Raw genomic sequence first — 20645 nt, 5'->3', positions numbered from 1 at the left:
CAAAGGCTACAGGAGTGTAGATGTGTAGGAGCCCACGTACCCCAAAGTTTATAGCAGCACTATCAACAATAGCCAAATTATGGAAAGAGCCTAAATGCCCATCAACTGATGAAAGGATAAAGAAGATGTGGTTTATATATACAATGGAATACTACTCAGGAATGGAAAAGAATGCAAATCTTGCCATTTGCAACGATGTGGATGGAACTGGACAATATTATGCTAAATGAAGTAAGTCAGTCAGAGAAAGATACATGTTTTCACTCATATGTAGAATTTTAGAAACTTAATAGAAGACCATTGGGAAAGGAAAGGAAAAATAACTTACAGACAGGGAGGCAAACCATAAGAGATGCTTAAATACAGAGAACAAACTGAGGGTTGATGGGGGTGGGGAGTTGGGGGGCTGGAAAAAATGAGTGATGGGCAGTGAGGAGGGCACTTGTTGGGATGAGTACTGGGTGTTGTATGTAAGTGATAAATCATGGAAATCTACTCCTGAAGCCAAGACTATATTATATGTGAGATCACCTGACAGTAAATTATTAAAAAAAAAAGAAGATTCTGATTTTAATGTTTTAGTTCATATTCAAATATTTTTTAAGTTAATGAACAAATAAGTATGACTTCTATCATACAGGATTCTTTATATTTCCTATTTCTTTTTTAAAAAAAATTTAATGTTTATTTATTTTTGAGAGATAGAGTAAGACAGAGTGTGATAGAGGAGGGGCAGAGAGAGAGAGACAGGTCCAGTCTCTGACCTGTCAGCACAAAGCCTGATACGGGGCTCAAATCTGTGAGCAGTGAGATCATAACCTGAGGCGAAGTCAGACGCTTAACCGACTGAGCCACCCAGGCGCCCCTATATTTCCTGTTTCTAGTTAGACATGAAGGCGAGCTTCCATAATGACTTCCAATGATTTCTGCCTATTGGTATTCCCTCCCTTGTTGAATCCCCCTCCTTTTGAGTATGTGCTGGCCCTAATGACTATCTTCTAATGAATAGTATATGGTTAAACTGGTGGGATCTCGTTTCTGAGATAAGTTATAAAAGTTCAGGATCCCTCAAAAGCTCATGCAATTGCCAAAAAGTTTCAAATTTGTCTATGCTTGGATGTTTTGCTTCTTTATATTTTATTTAAATTCTTCATGCTTACGTAAGTATCTATTCTGCTGAGTGCACAGACTGCCTTATTCATTACTGAACCTTCAAAATACATTATTTGCTCTCTAGTGAACTTTCATTAAGTCAGTATTTGGTCACAATTTTATTTTTGATTCAATAGTCTTACCTGCTCTAAATTTTCTATCTCTAAAACACCCTATAAGCTCTAATTACCAGAGGTTTTTTTTTTTTAATAACTTGTATTTGTTGTACAACTTAAGGCTGTATACTGCATAATTTAGTAAAGATACAGGCATACAAGCTATTGAAAGGCACTTCTCTCTCAGTTTTATATCATCGTGCCATGAATTCCAATATTACACTCCTTTTATTTTTTAATTAAAACCTCTACATAAGTGATTTAGTATGCATGCCATCATGATACTTAAAGATTTTCCATAGTTACTCTTTGATGAGTTTGAGCTTTTATGAGAACATTTTAAGTGTCAGCATTTTCCTTATCAGAAATATTGTGTCTTGTTATGAAAAAAGATATACACAGTTCATAAATAAGTGTAGCACTTTAAAAGTAGGATTTAAAAACTTAGACCTTTATTTCAGGAATTCTTAACTTATTTACTCATAAATACAACACATAACTATTTAACAAAATGACAAGAAAAAGACATAATTATTGAAAAGTTATCATTGAAGACAAGTGGGGTTTTTTTGTTTGTTTTTGTTTGTTTGTTTGTTTGTTTCCTTAAGGACATTTTATAGTCTACAATTATCAGTGAACTGAAAGATCTCACTCATTTGAAAATGTTAATAAGTCTGTCCACAAAACTTAAAACAACAAAACACTATTTCTTAATTTCCCTTTTCCCCACAAATCTATTTTGGAATAAAAATACATAATCTCAGTTTATGCTATAGGCATTCTTTCCCTCTAGGTTTGAAAAAAAAGGTGTGGGTCAAGTTAAGAATACTTTTTGGTAGGCTTTTCATCAAATACTTTAATGTTAGCCAATGTTTTCCATCTCTTGATGGAATCTCTTGAGATTTTGTCTGTTGTCATATTTGAAGTGTTGCTTCTATTTAGTGACATGCTCAAGTAACATAATGAAAGCAAAAATGTATGGTTTATTAGAAGAATCAAAAAATATTTTTCCCAAATCAATGCCATACAAGTATATAGTATCTTATATTTAATGTATCTTAGTTTACTACACTTATCATTCAACCAATGCCCTGTACACACATACACACATTCACAGGGCATATATGTTCATGTAATAAGCATGTTATATATATACACATACATATGTATATATATATATATATATATATATATATGCACACAATAAACATTCATACATTGCATATACAAATGCTAATGGATTAAGTATATACATACTCATAGCCCCTTATACATATGCATGTACATTCACACCACACACACAACTTAATGGATTTATAAATAATAATGTTCGAAAATTATCAAAACTGAGAAATGAATTTAGTAAACTCACAGACTATGAATTAAAATTATAAGATTAATATGCAGAAAAATATTGAGTTAATTTACAATAATAAAGAAGTAGCAGAAAGAGAAATTAAGAAAATAATCCCATTTACACTTGCACTAAAAATAATATAATACCTACTAATAAACCTAACCAAGGAAGTGTAATGTAACACTTGTACTACAAAAACTATAAAACACTGATAAAATAAATTGAAGATGACACATACAAATGGAAAGATAATCTATGCTCATGGATTGGAAGAACCCATATTATTAACATATCCATACTACCCAAAGCAATCAATAGATTTAATGCACTCCTTATCAAAATACCTACAACATTTTTCATAGAACTGGAACAAACAATCCTAAATTCATATGGAACCATTAAAGATCACAACTAGCCAAAGCATTCCTGAGAAAGAAGAACAAAGCTGGAGGTATCACAATCCTACAGATCTAAGATATACTACAAAGCTATGGCTATCACAATCCCACAGATTTAAGATATATTATAACGCAATGGCAATCAAAACAGTATGAAACTGGCACAAAAATAGACACATAGATCAACAGAACAGAATAGAGAGCCCAGAAATAAACCCGCAGTTATATGGTCAATTAATCTACAGAAAAGGAGGCAAGAATATGCAATGGGAAAAGACTGTCTCTTCAACAAATGGTATTGGGAAAACTGGACAGTTACCTGCAAAAAAAAATTGAGACTGTACTATTTTCATACACCATACACAAAAATAAATTCAAAATGGATTAAGGACTTAAATGTAAGACCTGACACCATAAGACTCCTAGAAGAAAACATAGGCAGTAATTTCTTTGACATCAGCCATGGAAACATTTCTCTGGATATATCTCCTCAGGCAAAGGAGACAAAAACAAAATTAAAGCTTTGAGACCACACCAAAATAAAAACAAAACAAAACAAAACTTCTGCACAGCAACGGAAATCATCAACAAAATGGCAAGGCAACCTACTGAATGGGAGAAGATATTTGCAAATGACATATCCAATACAGGATTAATATCCAAAATATGTAAAGAATTTATACAACTCAAAACCAAAAAAAACAATCTGATTAAACAATAAGCAGAGTACCTGAATAGGCAGTTTTCCAAAGGATACATAAATGGCCAACAGACACATGAAAATATGTTCAACATCACTAATCATCAGAGAAATATAAATCAAAACCACGACAAGATATCACTTCACAACTGTAGGAATGGCTAGAATCAGAAAGACAAGTAGTAACAAGCATTGGTGAGGATGTGGAGGAAAAAAAAAAAACAACCTTGTGCACCATTAATGGGAAAATAAATTAGTGCAGCCACTGTGGAAAACAGTATGGAGTTTTCTCAAAAAAGTAAAAAGAAATATCAAATAATTCAGCAATTCCACTCCTGGATATTTACCCAAGGAACATGAGGACACTAATTCAAAAAAATATATATATAAGTACCCTTATATTTATTGCAGTTTTATTTACAATAGCCAAGATATGGAAGCAACCCAAGTGTCCATCCATAGATTAATGGATTATATACACATTGGAATATTACTCAGCCATATAAAAGAATGAGATCTTGCCATCTGCAACAAAAGGGATGGACTAGAGGGTAAAATGCTAAGTGAAATAAGTCAGACAGAGAAGACAAATATCATATTATTTCACTCATGTAGAATTTAAGAAACAAAACAAATGAACAAACTAAAAAACAAAAAGACAAAAAAAGAGAGTCTTAAATACAGAGAACAAACTGGTGGTTGCCAGAGGGGAGGTGAGTGATGGGATGGATGAAATAGATATAGGGAATTAAGAGTACACTTATTGTGATGAGCACTGAATAATGTATAGAGTTGTTGAATCATTATATTGTGCACCTGAGACTAACATAACACTATTTGTTAATTATACTTCAATTAAGAAATGTTATTGACCAAAAAAAAAAAAAAATCAAGTTTACAGTAATAAAAGCTCTTCTAAAATGATGAAACAGTAAAGAAACAGTGGTGGCGATGTATTTTTCTCTTGAGTTTTAGACATATTACATCAGGAGATAAACCCTATCCATAGAGAATTTGAACAAACACTACAAATAAAACCATTCAGATTGTTTAACTACTTTTGAAACATCACCATAAAACTATTAATATGTCTTTGAATCATTTTTTTAAATGTTGTGAGAACAACTGTGTTTTTGACTGATAACTCCTCTGCCAGCCAAGGTCGTACCGAGCAATGTCAGGTTGGGATAAAAAAGAGAGATTTACACACTTCTGGTTTTTTTCAGTTTAAATTTGTAATTCAGTTTGAAAATCTCTTTCCATAATTGCTTCAATTGCAGCTAGGTAAGTGTTTCAAGATTTTCATTCCAAATTGTGGACCGACATTGTCAATGATCACAGAATTTTAGAAATGGGATTGATCAGTGGATTATCTGGTTCAGTGCTTTTGGCTGGCAGATGAGCTGATGTAAATTAATTATCTAAAAACTTTGTGGTTTAGAGAACGAAAAAGGGAATCATTATTATTCCAGGGGAGGAAACTGAGGCATGAAGACATTAAATGAGATGCCAACTGTATTAGAACTTGTTACTTGTAGTCAGGACTAAAATATAGCCTGCGAGTATCTCATGTAGAGCTTTCCTATCCCATCTTAATACTGTTGATGATTTTGAAGTGTCATCTAGATGTGGAAAGATAATAATTTAATAGGAAAGAGATACATTCCCTGGCTCTCTGGAAAACAAACATATTGCCATCTGATGTTTACAGGTAAAGGTGGATTTTGAATGTCACTGCTTGAAGAGTCCTGAGAAGTTTTATTGAGGTGAACTCCAGAAGGAAAAGAATGATGTCATTGCAGGATGTGTGTTTAACAGACTTTATTTTAGTTGTAATATTTTGCCTATGCAACATATAATAAGATTATTTTTTACAAAATATGTTTATAGGCTTCAGTCTAGCATCTAGCCACACTGACTAAACAAATGTAATTGCTCTGAATGAACTCTAAATAGCTTTCAACATTTCATTACAAAGCAATTACATCGAGTCTTTCCCAGTGCTTTTGGCACGGCTTTTTAAAAAAAGAAATTACACAAACAGGTGAAATCGACCATTATGAAATATAACCCACATGCCTAAAAAAGCAAGCCTTCACAGTGACAGAGCGGTAGGGGGGGATTTAAGTCAAATGATAAACAAACAGTTTAATGTTAAGGTAACTGCACAGAGAGAATTCAGCATGCTTACTCAAGGTAAGTTTATTTTTTGAAAAGGGAATATTTACTTAAATTTACAATGCTATGAAGTACTACAAAATTTATTAGACATTCCTTAAAAGTTAAGTGACAATCAACCTCTTGTAAATCCATATTAAAAAAAATATTTGGCTTTTGTAAAGCAAAATATAACTGCATATTTGTCTGGATTTGGGAAGATCATAATTGTTTAATTAACACCTATTGAGTGTTACTGTGTTGCAGGAACTGCTCTAAGCATTATATATACATATATGCATATATATATGCGTGCATATATGCATATCCTCAAATATGTATCAAAATAATCCTATGAGGTAGTTGTTACAATTATCCTTGTTTTTACAGATGGGGAGACTGAGAGATGGGAAACAGAGAGTTTGAATAATTTTTGTTCAAGATCAAGCAGCCACTGATGGAAGGTCAAGGTTAAAACATAGGCACTCTGGTGCCTGAGTCCATGATCTTAATTGTTTTTTGTGCTACCCACTCTTAGTAAGGATACTATGTGTAGATTTGACAGAGGTCTGGGGATTTTGTGATGAACAGAACGGTGAGCTGTTAACATAATAACATAACTAGGCATAACTTCGAAAAATATCATAGTACACATTTGGCCTTAGGTCTATGCCTCTTAAAATTTTTTTTAATGTTTATATATTTTTGAGAGAAAGAGAAAGAGAGAGACAGAGCATGAGTGGGGGAGGAGCAGAGAGAGAGGGAGACACAGAATCTGAAACAGGCTCCTGACTCTGAGCTGTCAGCAAAGAGCCGGATGTGAGGCTTGAATCCATAAACCATGAGATCATGACCTGAGCTGAAGTTGGACACTTAACCGACTGATTAGGTCTATGCCTGTTAATATGGCTTTTAAAAAATGAAACATCAACGATCACATAGTACATATGAACTATTTATTTTATTTATTTTTTTAAGTTTATTTTTTATTTATATTGAGAGAGAGAGAGCAAGAGCGGGAGGGGCAGAGAGGGGAAGAAACAGAATCACAAGCAGGCTCTGTGCTGTCAGTGCAGAGCCTGATGCAGGGCTTGAACTCAGGAACTGTGAGTTCATGTCCTGAGCCAAAGTCAAGAGTTGGACACTTAACTGACTGAGCTGCCCAGGGGCCCTGAACTCTTTATTTTAATTGAAAACTGTTCATTTATTTATTTATTTTTTCAACGTTTATTTATTTATTTTTGGGACAGAGAGAGACAGAGCATGAACGGGGGAGGGGCAGAAAGAGAGGGAGACACAGAATCAGAAACAGGCTCCAGGCTCTGAGCCATCAGCCCAGAGCCTGACGCGGGGCTCGAACTCACGGACCGCGAGATCATGACCTGGCTGAAGTCGGACGCTTAATCGACTGCGCTACCCAGGCACCCCGAAAACTGTTCATTTAAAGATAGGTTTTATCTGGGGCCCAGAATCTTGGGTGATTCACATACCCCTTGTGATGATCTATTCCTTCTGTGTGAAGATGTGAGAACGTGCACCTGAGTATTTTTCTGGGAAAAGTATTTCTTTCATTAGATTGTTAAAGGGATGCATAGTTTACTTAATATTTAGAACAGGGTGGGCAAACTTTTTCAGTAAAGGCAAATATTTTAGGCTTTGTGGGCCATATATTGTCTCTTCTGCAACTGCACAACTCTGCTGCTATAGAGAAAAAGCAGCCGCAGACAATACATAAAAGTAGGAGTATGCAGTGTGCCAGTAACATTTTTATATGTACTTTGAAATCTGAATTTTATCCAATTTCTATGTCACAAAATATTATTGTGCCTTTTATTGTCAATCATTTAAAAACGTAGAAGACAATCAATGAAAAACCCACAGAACAAAAATAGCTTAGGGACAATAAAAAGTAAGCAGCAGGCCAGGTTTGGCTTATGGGCCATCAGATAATTTGTTAGAAATGCAAATTCTCAGGTGTCTTTGAAAATATACTGAATCAGAAACTTCAGGATTGGGCCCAGCACATGCTGCAGTTTGAACCACTGGTTCTCAATCATTGTTGTAATGTTTCACGTCACCCATCCATCCATCCATCCATCCCTTATAATTAATGCTTTGAGAACGTAATTATAATGCACCAGGAATACAATGGAGAAAGTACTATATCTCTTTCTCATAGATGCAAGAATAATTCTTCCATAAAACAAAAGATAGTAATTTTCTGACAATAACATACTTTTTGAAATACATTTTATATCATATCATGGTCCTATACACACACACACACACACACACACACACACACACACACACATTCCTGAAACAAAATAACACAAATCAATTTATACCCTTAATACGTGTGATGCACTCTTTGATATCTTCTGTTCTATTTCTGTTGTATTCAACCCAGTAAATTGATTTTATAATCCACTGATAGATCATAACTCAGTTTGAAAAATATTCCAATAAAATGTGCTCACCAGGGCAAATTCCTTGTTGAGAATCATCTGTTCAACTAAAGATGACTCATTATGGAAGAGATGAGGCTGCATATGGCTCCACATGTGAGGAAACCACCAGAACTCATCTACAGACCGAAGCAAAAGGTCATCGCCTTCATCTTCCTCTTCAGTCCCTGTAAAACATAAAGTTAAAAAGGGTTTAAACGCAAATTTCATACTAGCTTGAAGATTATGTTTGTCTTCTTCTTAGGTTTTTATTCTTCTTCTTATTACTGATATGTAAATCCAATTTTGCACTGTTCTCAATAATAATAAAAAGAAATGACCATAGTCTAAATTATATCAGGGGCAATGTGGCTGGGGGTTGGGATGAGTTGGGGTAAGTGTGGTAGCCCCAAGTTCAGATAGGTGTTTAATTTAGAATTTAGGGGTATTTTATCACTGACACTGTTTAGAATTGCTAGTATATGATGATAATAATAAGCAGACTTCATTTGAGACTATTTATTTATTTATTTATTATTTGAGAGAAAGAGCACAAGTGGGGGAGGGGGTAGAGGGACAGAGAGAGAGAGAGAGAGAGAGGAAAAGAGGGAGAGAGAATCTCAAGAAGGCTCCAAGCTAAGCACAGAGCCCAATGTGGGGCTGGATCCCATGATCCAAGGCTCGTGACCTGAGCTGAAACCAAGAGTCGGGCCCTCAACAGGACTGAGACACCCAGGCACCCTGAGACAACTTATTTTTGTTTTAAAATGATCAGCTGAGGAGGCTGGGTGGCTCAGATGGTGAAGCATGGGACTAGATTTCAGTTCAGGTCATGAACTCACAGTTCTGAGCCCCGCATGGGCTCTGCACTGAGAACACAGAGCCTGCTAGAGATTCTCCTTCTTTCACTGCCCCTCCCCTGCTCTCACTCTCTGTCTCTCTCAAAATAAATAAATAAGCCATTAAAAAATTATCAGCTGATAATTCTCTTCCTTTCTGTATACACAGGGGAAACCTAATCAGAGATCTTTTTTTTATTCTTAAAAATATTCTTGTATATGCATCTAAAATTGAGATTAAAATTTAACTGATGAAGTTTGTTAATTTTTTTCTGATTGCAAAAGCAACATAAGCTTATTGAATAAGTGAAAAGCACAGACTAGTGATATATGATGCCCCAAAACAAAATAAAAACAAAGATCATCACCTAAAACTGGTAGAAACATTTGGTGCTTTTGTTTTAAATCTTTTTCTACTTACTTTGAAAAAAAATCAGCTAACATTGTATAATTACTTTTGTATCTTTACATCTTAACAAAAATATTATGAACATACATATTTCCTATTTTGATATCAATATTTCATAAAACATGAACAATGAAGTTATTAACACAATAGAAACTTGACTTGAGAACTTAAAACTGATATAAAGTTCTCATCTTTGGGGCACCTTGGTGGCTCTGTCAGTGTCCAACTTTGGCTCAGGTCATGATCTTGTGGGTCATGAGTTCAAGCCCTGAGTCAGGCTCTGTGCTGACAGTTCAGAGCCTGGAACCTGCTTCAGATTCTGTGTCTCCCCCTCTCTCTCTGCTCCTCCCCTGCTCATACTCTGTCTCCCTCTCAAAAATAAATAAACATAAAAAAATTAAAAAAAATCTTCTCATCCTCTATTAGGAAAATCTGTTAACTGTGCTCAAGGCATAGTAAAAACCATTTGTCATGCCACAAGTGGGAAAAAAAAAAAGAAATAACAACTTACTTCTACAGGAATTCACTTTGTCACAGCTACCCACAAATATTTTCACTGTATGAAATCATATAGTTTTTGTACAGTTTTACAGTATGCAGTCTAATTTTAAAATGTTCTGAATCAATAATGTAAGAATTGATTCTTGTTTGGTCTCTAGATATTTAACTAAGTGAATTAAAATAACAGATATGGCTTATTGTGTGAGGTGTATTTAATTGGTTTATTTTTCTACAACATAGTATGCTTTACAGACAGCAGCTAAATTTAATATGAAGCAAATAAATATTAAAAAACAAAGGCATTTCTTTTTTTTTATTAAACGTTTTTATTTACTTTTGAGACAGAGAGAGACAGAGCATGAGCAGGGGAGGGTCAGAGAGAGAGGGAGACACAGAATCCGAAACAGGCTCCAGGCTCCGAGCTGTCAGCACAGAGCCCGACGCGGGCACAAACCCACGGACGGTGAGATCATGACCTGAGCCGAAATCAGATGCTTAACCGACTGAGCCACCCAGGTGCCCACAAAGGCATTTCTTAAAGGAATCTTCTCCAGACATTGCATTTCTGTGCCCCATAATAAGGATTTCACTGATCATGCAGTAAGTAGCGCCGTGAAATGGTGAAAATATATATTTGGTGTAAGTACAGAAGTAGGGTCCCTGACTCTGCCATTTACTTGACTATGCCCTCTTGTACAAGTTAACTCCTCTGAGTCTCAGTTTCCTGGTTCAGAATGGGGACTTAATATCTATCTCATTGGGTCTTTGTGAAAAGTCAATGAGATCAATTTATTAGAGCACTAATATCGTGACTTGCAGATAGCAAGCACATTGTAAATATCAGGATATCTCTCTTCTTAAAAGTAATATCTACTGGGGCGCCTGGGTGGCACAGTCGGTTAAGCGTCCGACTTCAGCCAGGTCACGATCTCGCGGTCCGTGAGTTCGAGCCCCGCGTCGGGCTCTGGGCTGATGGCTCAGAGCCTGGAGCCTGTTTCCGATTCTGTGTCTCCCTCTCTCTCTGCCCCTTCCCCGTTCATGCTCTGTCTCTCTCTGTCCCAAAAATAAATAAACGTTGAAAAAAAAATTAAAAAAAAAAGTAATATCTACTAGTTTATACTTGCAGTGTTCTAAATTCATATATTTTTACAAATCCTGAAACCATTGCCTGCCTAGAGTATAAATTTCCAAAAGTCAGAGATTGGATTTCTTTAACTTGCACTATATCATACCACTTCCCAAAGCAGTAAATAGGTGAATAATTTAATTCAGTCCATAATAATATAACGTCAGAGGACGTCAGAGTTTTCGTATGTATGCTGAAGTAGATGTCATTTTTAAATTATTTTTTATTTTTTATTTTTAATTTTTGTTACATTTATTTATTTTTGAGAAACAGAGTGAGACAAGGAGTGAGCGGGGGAGGGGCAGAGAAAGAAGGAGACACAGAATCCGAAGCAGGCTCCAGGCTCTGAGCAAGCGGTCAGCACAGAGCCTGATGTAGGGCCAGAACCCACAAATCCTGAGATCATGACCTCAGCCCAAATCAGACGCTCAACTGACTGAGTCACCCAGGTGCCCCAGTAGATGCCAATTTTCGTGTGTATTTATGTATATGCATTATTTCTGGGATACAGTTCATAATGCATATTTCTTAAAAGTTGTAAGGACCACCAGGATTAGAGTTTGGGCACCGCAGTACTAGAGCAGTTGCTACTAAACAAAGGGTAAAAAATGGAAGTTTTGAATGTGATAAAAGTCTTATGAACAAGGTGAGCAGACAGTATCCTTGATTTTTGTTAACTTTAGCTAAAATTGTTAGTATGAAGGACTTGCCATTCATGGACTCTTGTTAATATAGATAATATCAAACACTGAAATCCAGATGAAGAGAAGTTTATCAATTCCTTATATGGATTTTAAGCAGGAAGTGTTTAGACCAAGTGTTTATTATAGCCATAATTCACCCACTGAGGCACAGATTAGAAAGTTACTTTATGTCACATGCGATGAATGAATCAATAGTTCTCCCACTCTTCTGTTGTGCTTTGAATATAGAATGTTTGAGAATTACTTCCATTCACTTTAACCTTCACTGATTGTTACTGAAAGTAGCAGGAAGCACAAAATACATACTTGACCAGGAAGGAGGTCAATCCCTCCATTTAAGGAAAATTTGCAGACTATTGATGTAAACAAATACATTGACTGATCATAAAATCTTACTAATTTTTATACTAGCGATTGTGTCAATTTATAAACATGCTTCACAAAGTTGAGAGTAGTATCTAAAACCTTATTTTTTCACTTCATAGATTAATTTTCCCATTAGCCTTTCTCTTACTTTATACAGTTTTATAATTCAAAGCCTTGTGAGGCAAGCTTACAACACTAGAAATAACTTAATGAAAAATATGATACCAAATCATGCTGAGGCCCCACAGCAGAATTTCACGTTTTAAAATCCAACTAAATGAAAATATTAAATTTTTGAATCACCATAAACAAGTATTTATTTATACCTAATTTATGCCTAAATTATATGTGAGGATATAATTTGTAGTTTATACATGACTAGATTTAACACAAGTTACAATTCTTTGTAACACAAGAATTTGTGTTAATATTAAGCCTTTCACTTCTAATCTAATCTAGATTCAAATCAACATCATTATTAATTAAAAATATAGTATTTTTTGTTCTCATTTAACAGTTATTCCCTTTTGCTCCTTCCAATTCTCAAAAAATAGGAAGTTTTAAATTCAGAAGTAAAATATTGAAGAATTCACTTTTTGTTATCACTTGTGGAAGATCTTGTAATGAGATAACAGCATGCCTCTAAAAGTCCTTTAAGTCTGCCCATATAATAATAATTTTAGCAAGATCTGGGCTATAGGTTAATTCCCAGAAGGCAACATTAAAATGCAATTTATAAAATTCCAGTGTCTGCATTATTGCTTTTGTACAAATGTCTGCCTTATATTTGTTCATTATGTATGAAATATTGTAATTCCTAAATGGTAAGAAGATGCTGTAATTTTCTTTGTATATTGACTCTGGCATAGTTTCATATAGGTGGGTATAGATAAACTAATTTTAACTATTGCACTAAGTAAAAATTACCATGTGGTGATAAAAATCAATTAAAAGTTACCTAATAGGAGCACCTGGGGAACTTAGTCAGTTAAGCATCCCACTTTGGCTTAGGTCACGTTCTCAGGGTTTGTGAGTTTGAGACTGGCATCAGGTTCTGTGCAGAGCCTGCCTCAGATCTTCTGTCTCCCTCTCTCTCTTTCCCTCCCCCACTCATTCTCTCTCTCTCTCTCTCTCTCTCTCTCAAAAATAAACATTAAAAAAATTACCTATCTATAGTTACCTATTAGCTCTAGAAGTAATCAATTCAACAAAGCTGCGGAATAAAAAATCAGTATACAGAAATCTGTTGTAGTTTCATACATGAATACACTACACACTAACAAAAGAACAGATAGAGAAATTAAGAAAACAATGCAATCACACTTGCACCAAAAATCAGAAAATACCTAGGAATAAACCTAACTAAGGAGGTGTAACATCAGTACTCTAAAGACTGTAAGACATTGATGAAAGAAATAGAAGATGAAGAAATTGCAAACAAATGGATACAATGCTGATGGACTGGAAGAATTAATATTGTTAAAATGTCCATACCACCCAAAGCAATCTACAGATTCAATGCAATCTGTATCAAAATGTCAGTGGCATTTTTCACAGAACAAGAACAAATAAAATTTGTATGAAATCACAAAGATCTCAAATAGTCAAAAGAATCAAGAAAGAAGAACAAAACTGGGAATATCACAATCCCAGATTTCAAACTATACTACAAACCTATTATAATCAAAACAGTATGGTACTAGCACAAAAATATACACAGAGCAATAGAACAGAATAGAGAGCTCAGAAAGAAACCCATACTTACATGGTCAATTAATCTATGACAAAGGAAGCAAAAATATACAGTGAAGAAAAGACAGTCTCTTCAATAAATGGTATTGCAAAAACCGGACAGCTATATACAAAAGAATGAAACTGGGTCACTTTCTTACAGTATACACAAAACAAACTCAAAAGGGATTGAAGATCTAAATATAATACCTGAAACAATAAAACTCCTAAAATAAAACATAGGCAGTAATCTCTTGGGCATCATCTTCAGCAATAATTTTCTGTATATATCTCTCCAGTCAAGAAAAACTAAAGCAAAAATAAATTTATTTTTGGGACTACATCACACTACAGAGATTTTGCAGATCAAAGGAAACCAACAATAAAACAAAAAGGCAACCTACTGAATGGGAGAAGATATTTGCAAATGATGTATCTGATAAAGAACTCCTGAAAATACCAAAAATTCCACAAATAATCCAATTAAAATGGGCAGAGGTACTGAATAAACATTTTCCCAAAGACCTCAGGTGGCCAAAAGACATGTGAAAGGATACATCTCTAATCATCAGGGAAATGCAAATCAAAACCATGATGAGCTATCACTTCACACCAGTCAGAATGGCCAGTATCAAAATATAAGAAATAGGAAGTGATGGCAAGGATGCGGAGAAAAGAGAATCCTTGTGCACTGTTGGCAGGAATCTGGTGCAGCCACTATGCAACACAGTACAGAGGTTCCTCAAAAAATGAAAACTAGAGCTACAAATCCAGTAATTCCACTTCTGGGTACTTACACAAGGAAAAAGAAACCCACTAATTTAAAAAGATATATGAACACCTATGTTTACTGCAGTAGTATTTATAATAGCCAAGATACAGAAGAAATCGAAGTGTCTATCCATAGATGAATGGATAAAGAAGATGTGGTATATATACACAATGGAATGTTACTCAGTTGTAAAGAAATAATGAAATCTTAGCCATTTGGGACAACATGGATGGATAGCATGCTAAATGAAATAAGTCAGAGAAAGATAAATATCATATAATTTCACTTATAGGTAAAATCTAAAAAACAAAACAAACAACAATATCAACAACGACAAAAAGGAGAAACAAATTCATATATAGAGAGAATAAAATAGCCGTTGCCGGAAGGGACAGGAGTGACAGGTGGGTGAAATAGGGTGAAGGGGATTAAGAGGTATAATCTCTCTGTTATAAAATAGATAAAAAGTATAGCATGGGGAATATAGTCAGTAATATTGTATTAACTTTGGTGACTGTGGAAACCACACTTATCATGGTGAACAAATTGTAATGTATGTAATTTTCAAATCACTATGTTGTACACCTGAATCTAATATATCGTATGTCAGTGATACTTCAATTAAAAATTAAGAAAATTGGGGCGCCTGGGTGGCGCAGTCGGTTAAGCGTCCGACTTCAGCCAGGTCACGATCTCGCGGTCCATGAGTTCGAGCCCCGCGTCGGGCTCTGGGCTGATGGCTCAGAGCCTGGAGCCTGTTTCCGATCCTGTGTCTCCCTCTTTCTCTGCCCCTCCCCCGTTCATGCTCTGTCTCTCTCTGTCCCAAAAATAAATAAACGTTGAAAAAAAAAAATTAAAAAAAAAAAATTAAGAAAATTAATTTCAGGAAATATGTCAGTACATTGCATTGCCTATAAAACCTTCAAAAAGACACATGTAGAAAATATATCTCTAAGAATGCTACTTGTATCTATAAATAAGGAGAGTTTACTATTTTCATTGTATATATATGTTTACAATGCATTGCTTCACTGAATGTAAGTCACATACATAAAAGTTGTTTCTAAGAATGCTACTTCTACATGTGAATAAGAACAGTGTTATTTCAGTTAATGATTGTGTTTGCCACACTGTAGTACTTTAAAACTCTCTTTAAAGGTAAACAAAAATACAAATAAATAAGTAAATAAAATGAATGAATAAATGAGTGCATGGATGCATGTTACCTATGATTTTATAATTAGAAAATAGAGCTATGTGAATTATTCAGTTTAATTCTTTGATAAAATTTGATCTTATATAAAAATACTTTTTAAAGTGATAGTAATAAAAAATAGCACTTAGAACATATTCTATATGAGGGAGATATTATTATTATTCTCATTTGGAGATGCAGAAACTGAGGCAAAGAAAGTTTAAATAACCTGTTTATGTTCACAAAGCTAGTAAATGTCAAAGTCTGGATTTGAACAAAAGCAATCTGTTGCTAATACCTACTCTTTGAACCAATACTTTATACAAAAAATCAAAAACTAAAAGCAAACAAAAGTGAATGATTGTAATGCTTTTTTTTTTACTTTCATGTTTGAAAGGGAATAGTTTTATATAAAGGATCTATATTTTTGTAAAATGAATTCTCACTACAAATATTAACACAATTCACAAATATCCATGGAGTAATTGATTGAATCATATTAATTTATTATTAATTATAAAGAGTGACAATTGTCACTAGAAATTATGCCCTACGAAAAATCATACTTATAGCCCTTTATCCCTAGAAGGCATCTTAATGTTGTAATGTCTTTATTCTTTAATCAAGCTTTCATTGTGCAATTCCAATCAAGATTTACATATTTCCAGACTAAAACTCTTTATTTCAAACTCCACACTTTTTTTCTCCTTTTAATCAACAGTATGTCCTTCCTCTTTCAATTTGGCACCTGTGAGTGGCTGACTGTTAGGGAATGCTTAGCGATATGTCCTTTTTGGGTGAGATTGTTTTTAGCACGTGAAGGACAGAGAAACTGAACAGGAAAGAATACATGGAAAATACAAATAAGTGAAGCAGTCTAAGAAATGAAGAATCTATCATTATTACACTGGGCATATGTGATTAAATGTCTTCAAAACAATGAGGCTCATCAATCAGCATCCTCATGCATTGGGAAATCAGAACATCCTGGGAGAGAACAGAGACAATCATTGTGACAAGGCCATCTTCTAATAGTTACACATCACAGCAGAGTGCAAGTATAAAGAAAGCACTTCCCTGATTTGCAAACTTTTTCCCATACAGTTAAGCCTCCATATAAGAACGTGACTAGATAAGATAAAGGTATGCCCTCCCTGTAGTGGGCATCACCATGTTATTCCATGCTAGAGGAAACCTTGGTATCTTTGGGTAAATTAATAACTACTTAACGTAGTAAGATGCACTTTTGAAATACAATATGGGTGCTCTCCAATGATTCAATGAATGCAAATCAATGAAAGTTTCATATTCACGTGAAGGAAAGTAAACTTCTGGGATTTAGGAATGCATGTGTGTATATATACATGCATTCATAAATGTAACCTAAATGTATGGTCTCTGAAGTGTACTACTACATAACACAACATAACAGAATAGAATTTCTTCCATTATTTTTGTTAGGTTAGTACCAACATAAGGAGTCAATAAGGTCTTTTTAAAAGATATAATTAAAATGATTTTTTGTACCTTCCTCCAACAACTATCCCTGTGATATTAACTAGTGTCTTGTTCATTTCCTAGTGGATGTGTACTGTGTACATGTTCAGGATCATAAAGAAGAAATGGGAAGTGTTATAACCTGCTATCAACATTAACTCTGTGAATGTCTGCCAGGTTTAATAGGTCTGAATATGAAAAGTAAATAAAAGACCTGAGGCAGTTATCCAGATATATTTCAACCAAAAGAATGGCTTTACTTGTACTATCTAGCTATTTAAGACAAAACAGCATTGTTTGTGTGTGAACTTCAAATAATCCCATAATTTTCCCCCTGTGTGAGTAGATATAGCCTTTAGAGTTATCTGCTTTATAACTTCAGAGTCAGAGCTTCTTAGGCCTGAACTCATTTCTTGAGGGGGCTTTTGAAGAAGATTTACAAAACTATGTCTATTTTCAAAATTGTAAGCTGGAATTGCTTTGCCTGTGCAGATATGATGACCCAAATATCTTTCTGCAAAATGTCCTTTTAAAATATGCAATCATTTGATTTATCAACTGGTCTAAATACTAATTTTCCTTCTATTACTTTAAACAGATTTACATGTTTCAGAGCGGGAGGGAAAAAGCATTAAAGAAAAGCCAATAAGACATTGCTGCTTCAATATTCTAATAAACCATGCTGAGCCTCTTTGGGTAAACATTAAAAAGCTTCTTTGGGTAAATGAGCTGCATTTATGATCATTAAAGACTACCTTTGCACAGGGTATTTTTAATGTCAATAACATGCATGCATAGAGAATACTATGAAATGTTTTCACTAAGATACTATGAAGTAACGACAGTGCAAAATCACAAATGCAGAAATAGGAGCAGATAGTATGTATTTGCCCTAATACAGACTCTAACACACCATTTTGTGCTATTTTTGTCATTGTTACAAGATAGTCACTTCTATGCTCTATGAACATAGCTTTGTCCATACTAGTGCCAGACATTAGAATGCTGATATTCAGAAAATAAAAGTCAAATTCTGGAGATGACGGTGGGTAGAGAGGTGAGGAATATCAGAACATAGAGTAGTGCATGAACACCAATCACATTTTAAGAATTTGTTAAAAGCTGACACTGAACAGAAGTGCAACTGTGGCTGGATAGAGATGGAAACAAATATAAGCCTTATTATGATGGTTTTAATGCATGTTGGGTCAAATTATTGTAATATTTTTAGGGAAAAATCCTGCAAGGGAAGGTAAATTAAGCAAGGTGACTCTTAGACTCTATTGATTTTCTTTGAGGCTACAAAATTCCTCTCTTATCATCAGGTGTTTCCCAAAGGAAAATAATATGTACAAAAATGTCTGTCACCTTGACTATCTGACTTTTTAAAAACACTTTCCATTATTATTATTATTAGAGTGTTATTGCCATCATCATCATCATCATCATCATCATCATCATCATCATCACTATGCTTTCTACTTGGACCACGCTGAGAGACAAGATGCATAGTCACAACTTAAACAATGATCTTGGTTTCTTTTACTGAGTTGAAAAAGTCAGTTCTATTTCTCTTTTGCTCTTGATTCTAACAGTATTTGCCAAAGTAAACAAGCTCATTGATTTTGGATTTGGCTACTCATATAATGTATCCAAGTTTTTCCCATAATCAGTCCAGATATTCTATTTCTCCTACTTATGAAACATTTAAAATCCTCTCTCCTATTTATATGTAGCTTCCTGAGAACACAAAGCTCCTTCTTACCTGTGTGGTAAAACTTCCCTGAAAATCCAAGGTTGAAGGTAAAATTTGCAACCTGAGTGCGCAGTAAATTTTGAGTCTCTAGTAATGCCTGAAATAAATAAGAAATTAACATGATTTTAGAAAAATAAATATGAAGTTTTGGGATGCCTCTTTTTCAAATGTGTATGCATGAGTGAAACAAAATAGTATGGGCTTTGTTGCTTTTTGGGTTTTTGATGGCTACTGTTATATGCAATTCATATCTCAGGTATTATAATCACTATTATTATTTTTATTGAAGTTCACCAAATTATGAAGCAGTTAAGCCCTAAGCACATTATAAGTTGCTGAGAGGCAATTCTCTAAACACACAGCACTGAAATCATTTTTCATTTCCGTGTGAGTCATTTCTTGATTTCAGATTATTACACTTTTTTTTCCTTGGGAGAAAATTTTCAGAATTTTTGGATATAGACAAGTCTTTAATTTGTTAGTAAGGAATGGAAAGGTAATATTTGTTTGAGTTGCAATTCAGTATTTATTTAACTGTGCTACCTCCCCTATCATTTTATAAGGGATAATCATTACGTTAAAAGCTTGGGCTCTCAACCATATAAACTAAAGAGAAATGTATAATTTATATTGATTGCAAATCTTGAAATATGAACCAGGCAAAGACAGATAGAAAATAAATAGCCAATTCCATAAAGAAAACTTTTCCAACTGTGGAAAAATGTGCCTATCTTCTGTATCTGGAATTATTCTATGTTAATTTCTTATTTGTAGACAGGATAGGAACACACTGATAGTAATCTTAGAGTCAGACTTAGTCCTGTAAATTTTCTGCCAATCCTTAAACTGCTATTATTCCTATGCCAACATATGTAGCATAATTCAGAACTCTCATATCCTTGGGCTTTTTAGTTTGCTTATTGATTCAGAATGCTTTTCCTGTTTTTAAATGGATTTTTAAAGGGGACTTACTGTGTTCTGATGAAAACGAAAAATTCATTTCAAACTAGACATATTAGTAAGACTAATTTTTGGTTACTGCTATCAATATGTTAAGGTGAACAGAAATTTAGACAATTCTCTTGAGTATTAGTCACAGTGGATAAGTATCTGCTTAAAAAATTTGTGGAACTATTTACTCCTCCAGAATTAAGAGGACTCTCCTGCAAATTAGCTTAATTAGATAAAAGAATAACTAAAAGGTTGATAACTACATAATCAGTGGTTATCCTAGGTTACAGTTACATTGCATGTAATCCTGGCCAATATTATTTAAATATTATGAATTAAGTAGAAAAAGGAAAAAAATAGGCTTATTTAGTTTGACTCAGTTATATGTAATATATTTTTTAAAAGTTCTCAGAAAGAAAAAAAACCTAAATACTAAAAAGAGGTTGGAGTTAAAAATAAAGTCTTTTGAAA

General features: G+C 34.2%; 1 protein-coding gene across 3 annotated transcripts in view; it reads right to left on the bottom strand.

The window, feature by feature from the left end:
• The window catches only part of LOC123593421 (bifunctional heparan sulfate N-deacetylase/N-sulfotransferase 4), a 424939-nt gene that overhangs the window by 127704 nt on the left and 276590 nt on the right, over window positions 1–20645 (bottom strand). For all 3 annotated transcript variants that reach the window (XM_045469197.1, XM_045469186.1, XM_045469207.1), the window contains exons 4-5: window positions 19233–19320; window positions 8361–8515 (exon numbers count right to left, since the gene is read on the bottom strand). In XM_045469197.1, coding sequence (XP_045325153.1) covers window positions 8361–8515; window positions 19233–19320 — 243 coding nt within the window. The remainder of the gene's footprint in view (window positions 1–8360; window positions 8516–19232; window positions 19321–20645) is intronic.

The sequence above is a fragment of the Leopardus geoffroyi genome, chromosome B1 (genome assembly GCF_018350155.1).
Source record: "Leopardus geoffroyi isolate Oge1 chromosome B1, O.geoffroyi_Oge1_pat1.0, whole genome shotgun sequence".
NCBI classification, from domain to species: Eukaryota; Metazoa; Chordata; class Mammalia; order Carnivora; family Felidae; genus Leopardus; species Leopardus geoffroyi.
Note: the sequence above shows the minus strand (reverse complement) of the source record. Positions and strands in the feature narration are given on the sequence as shown.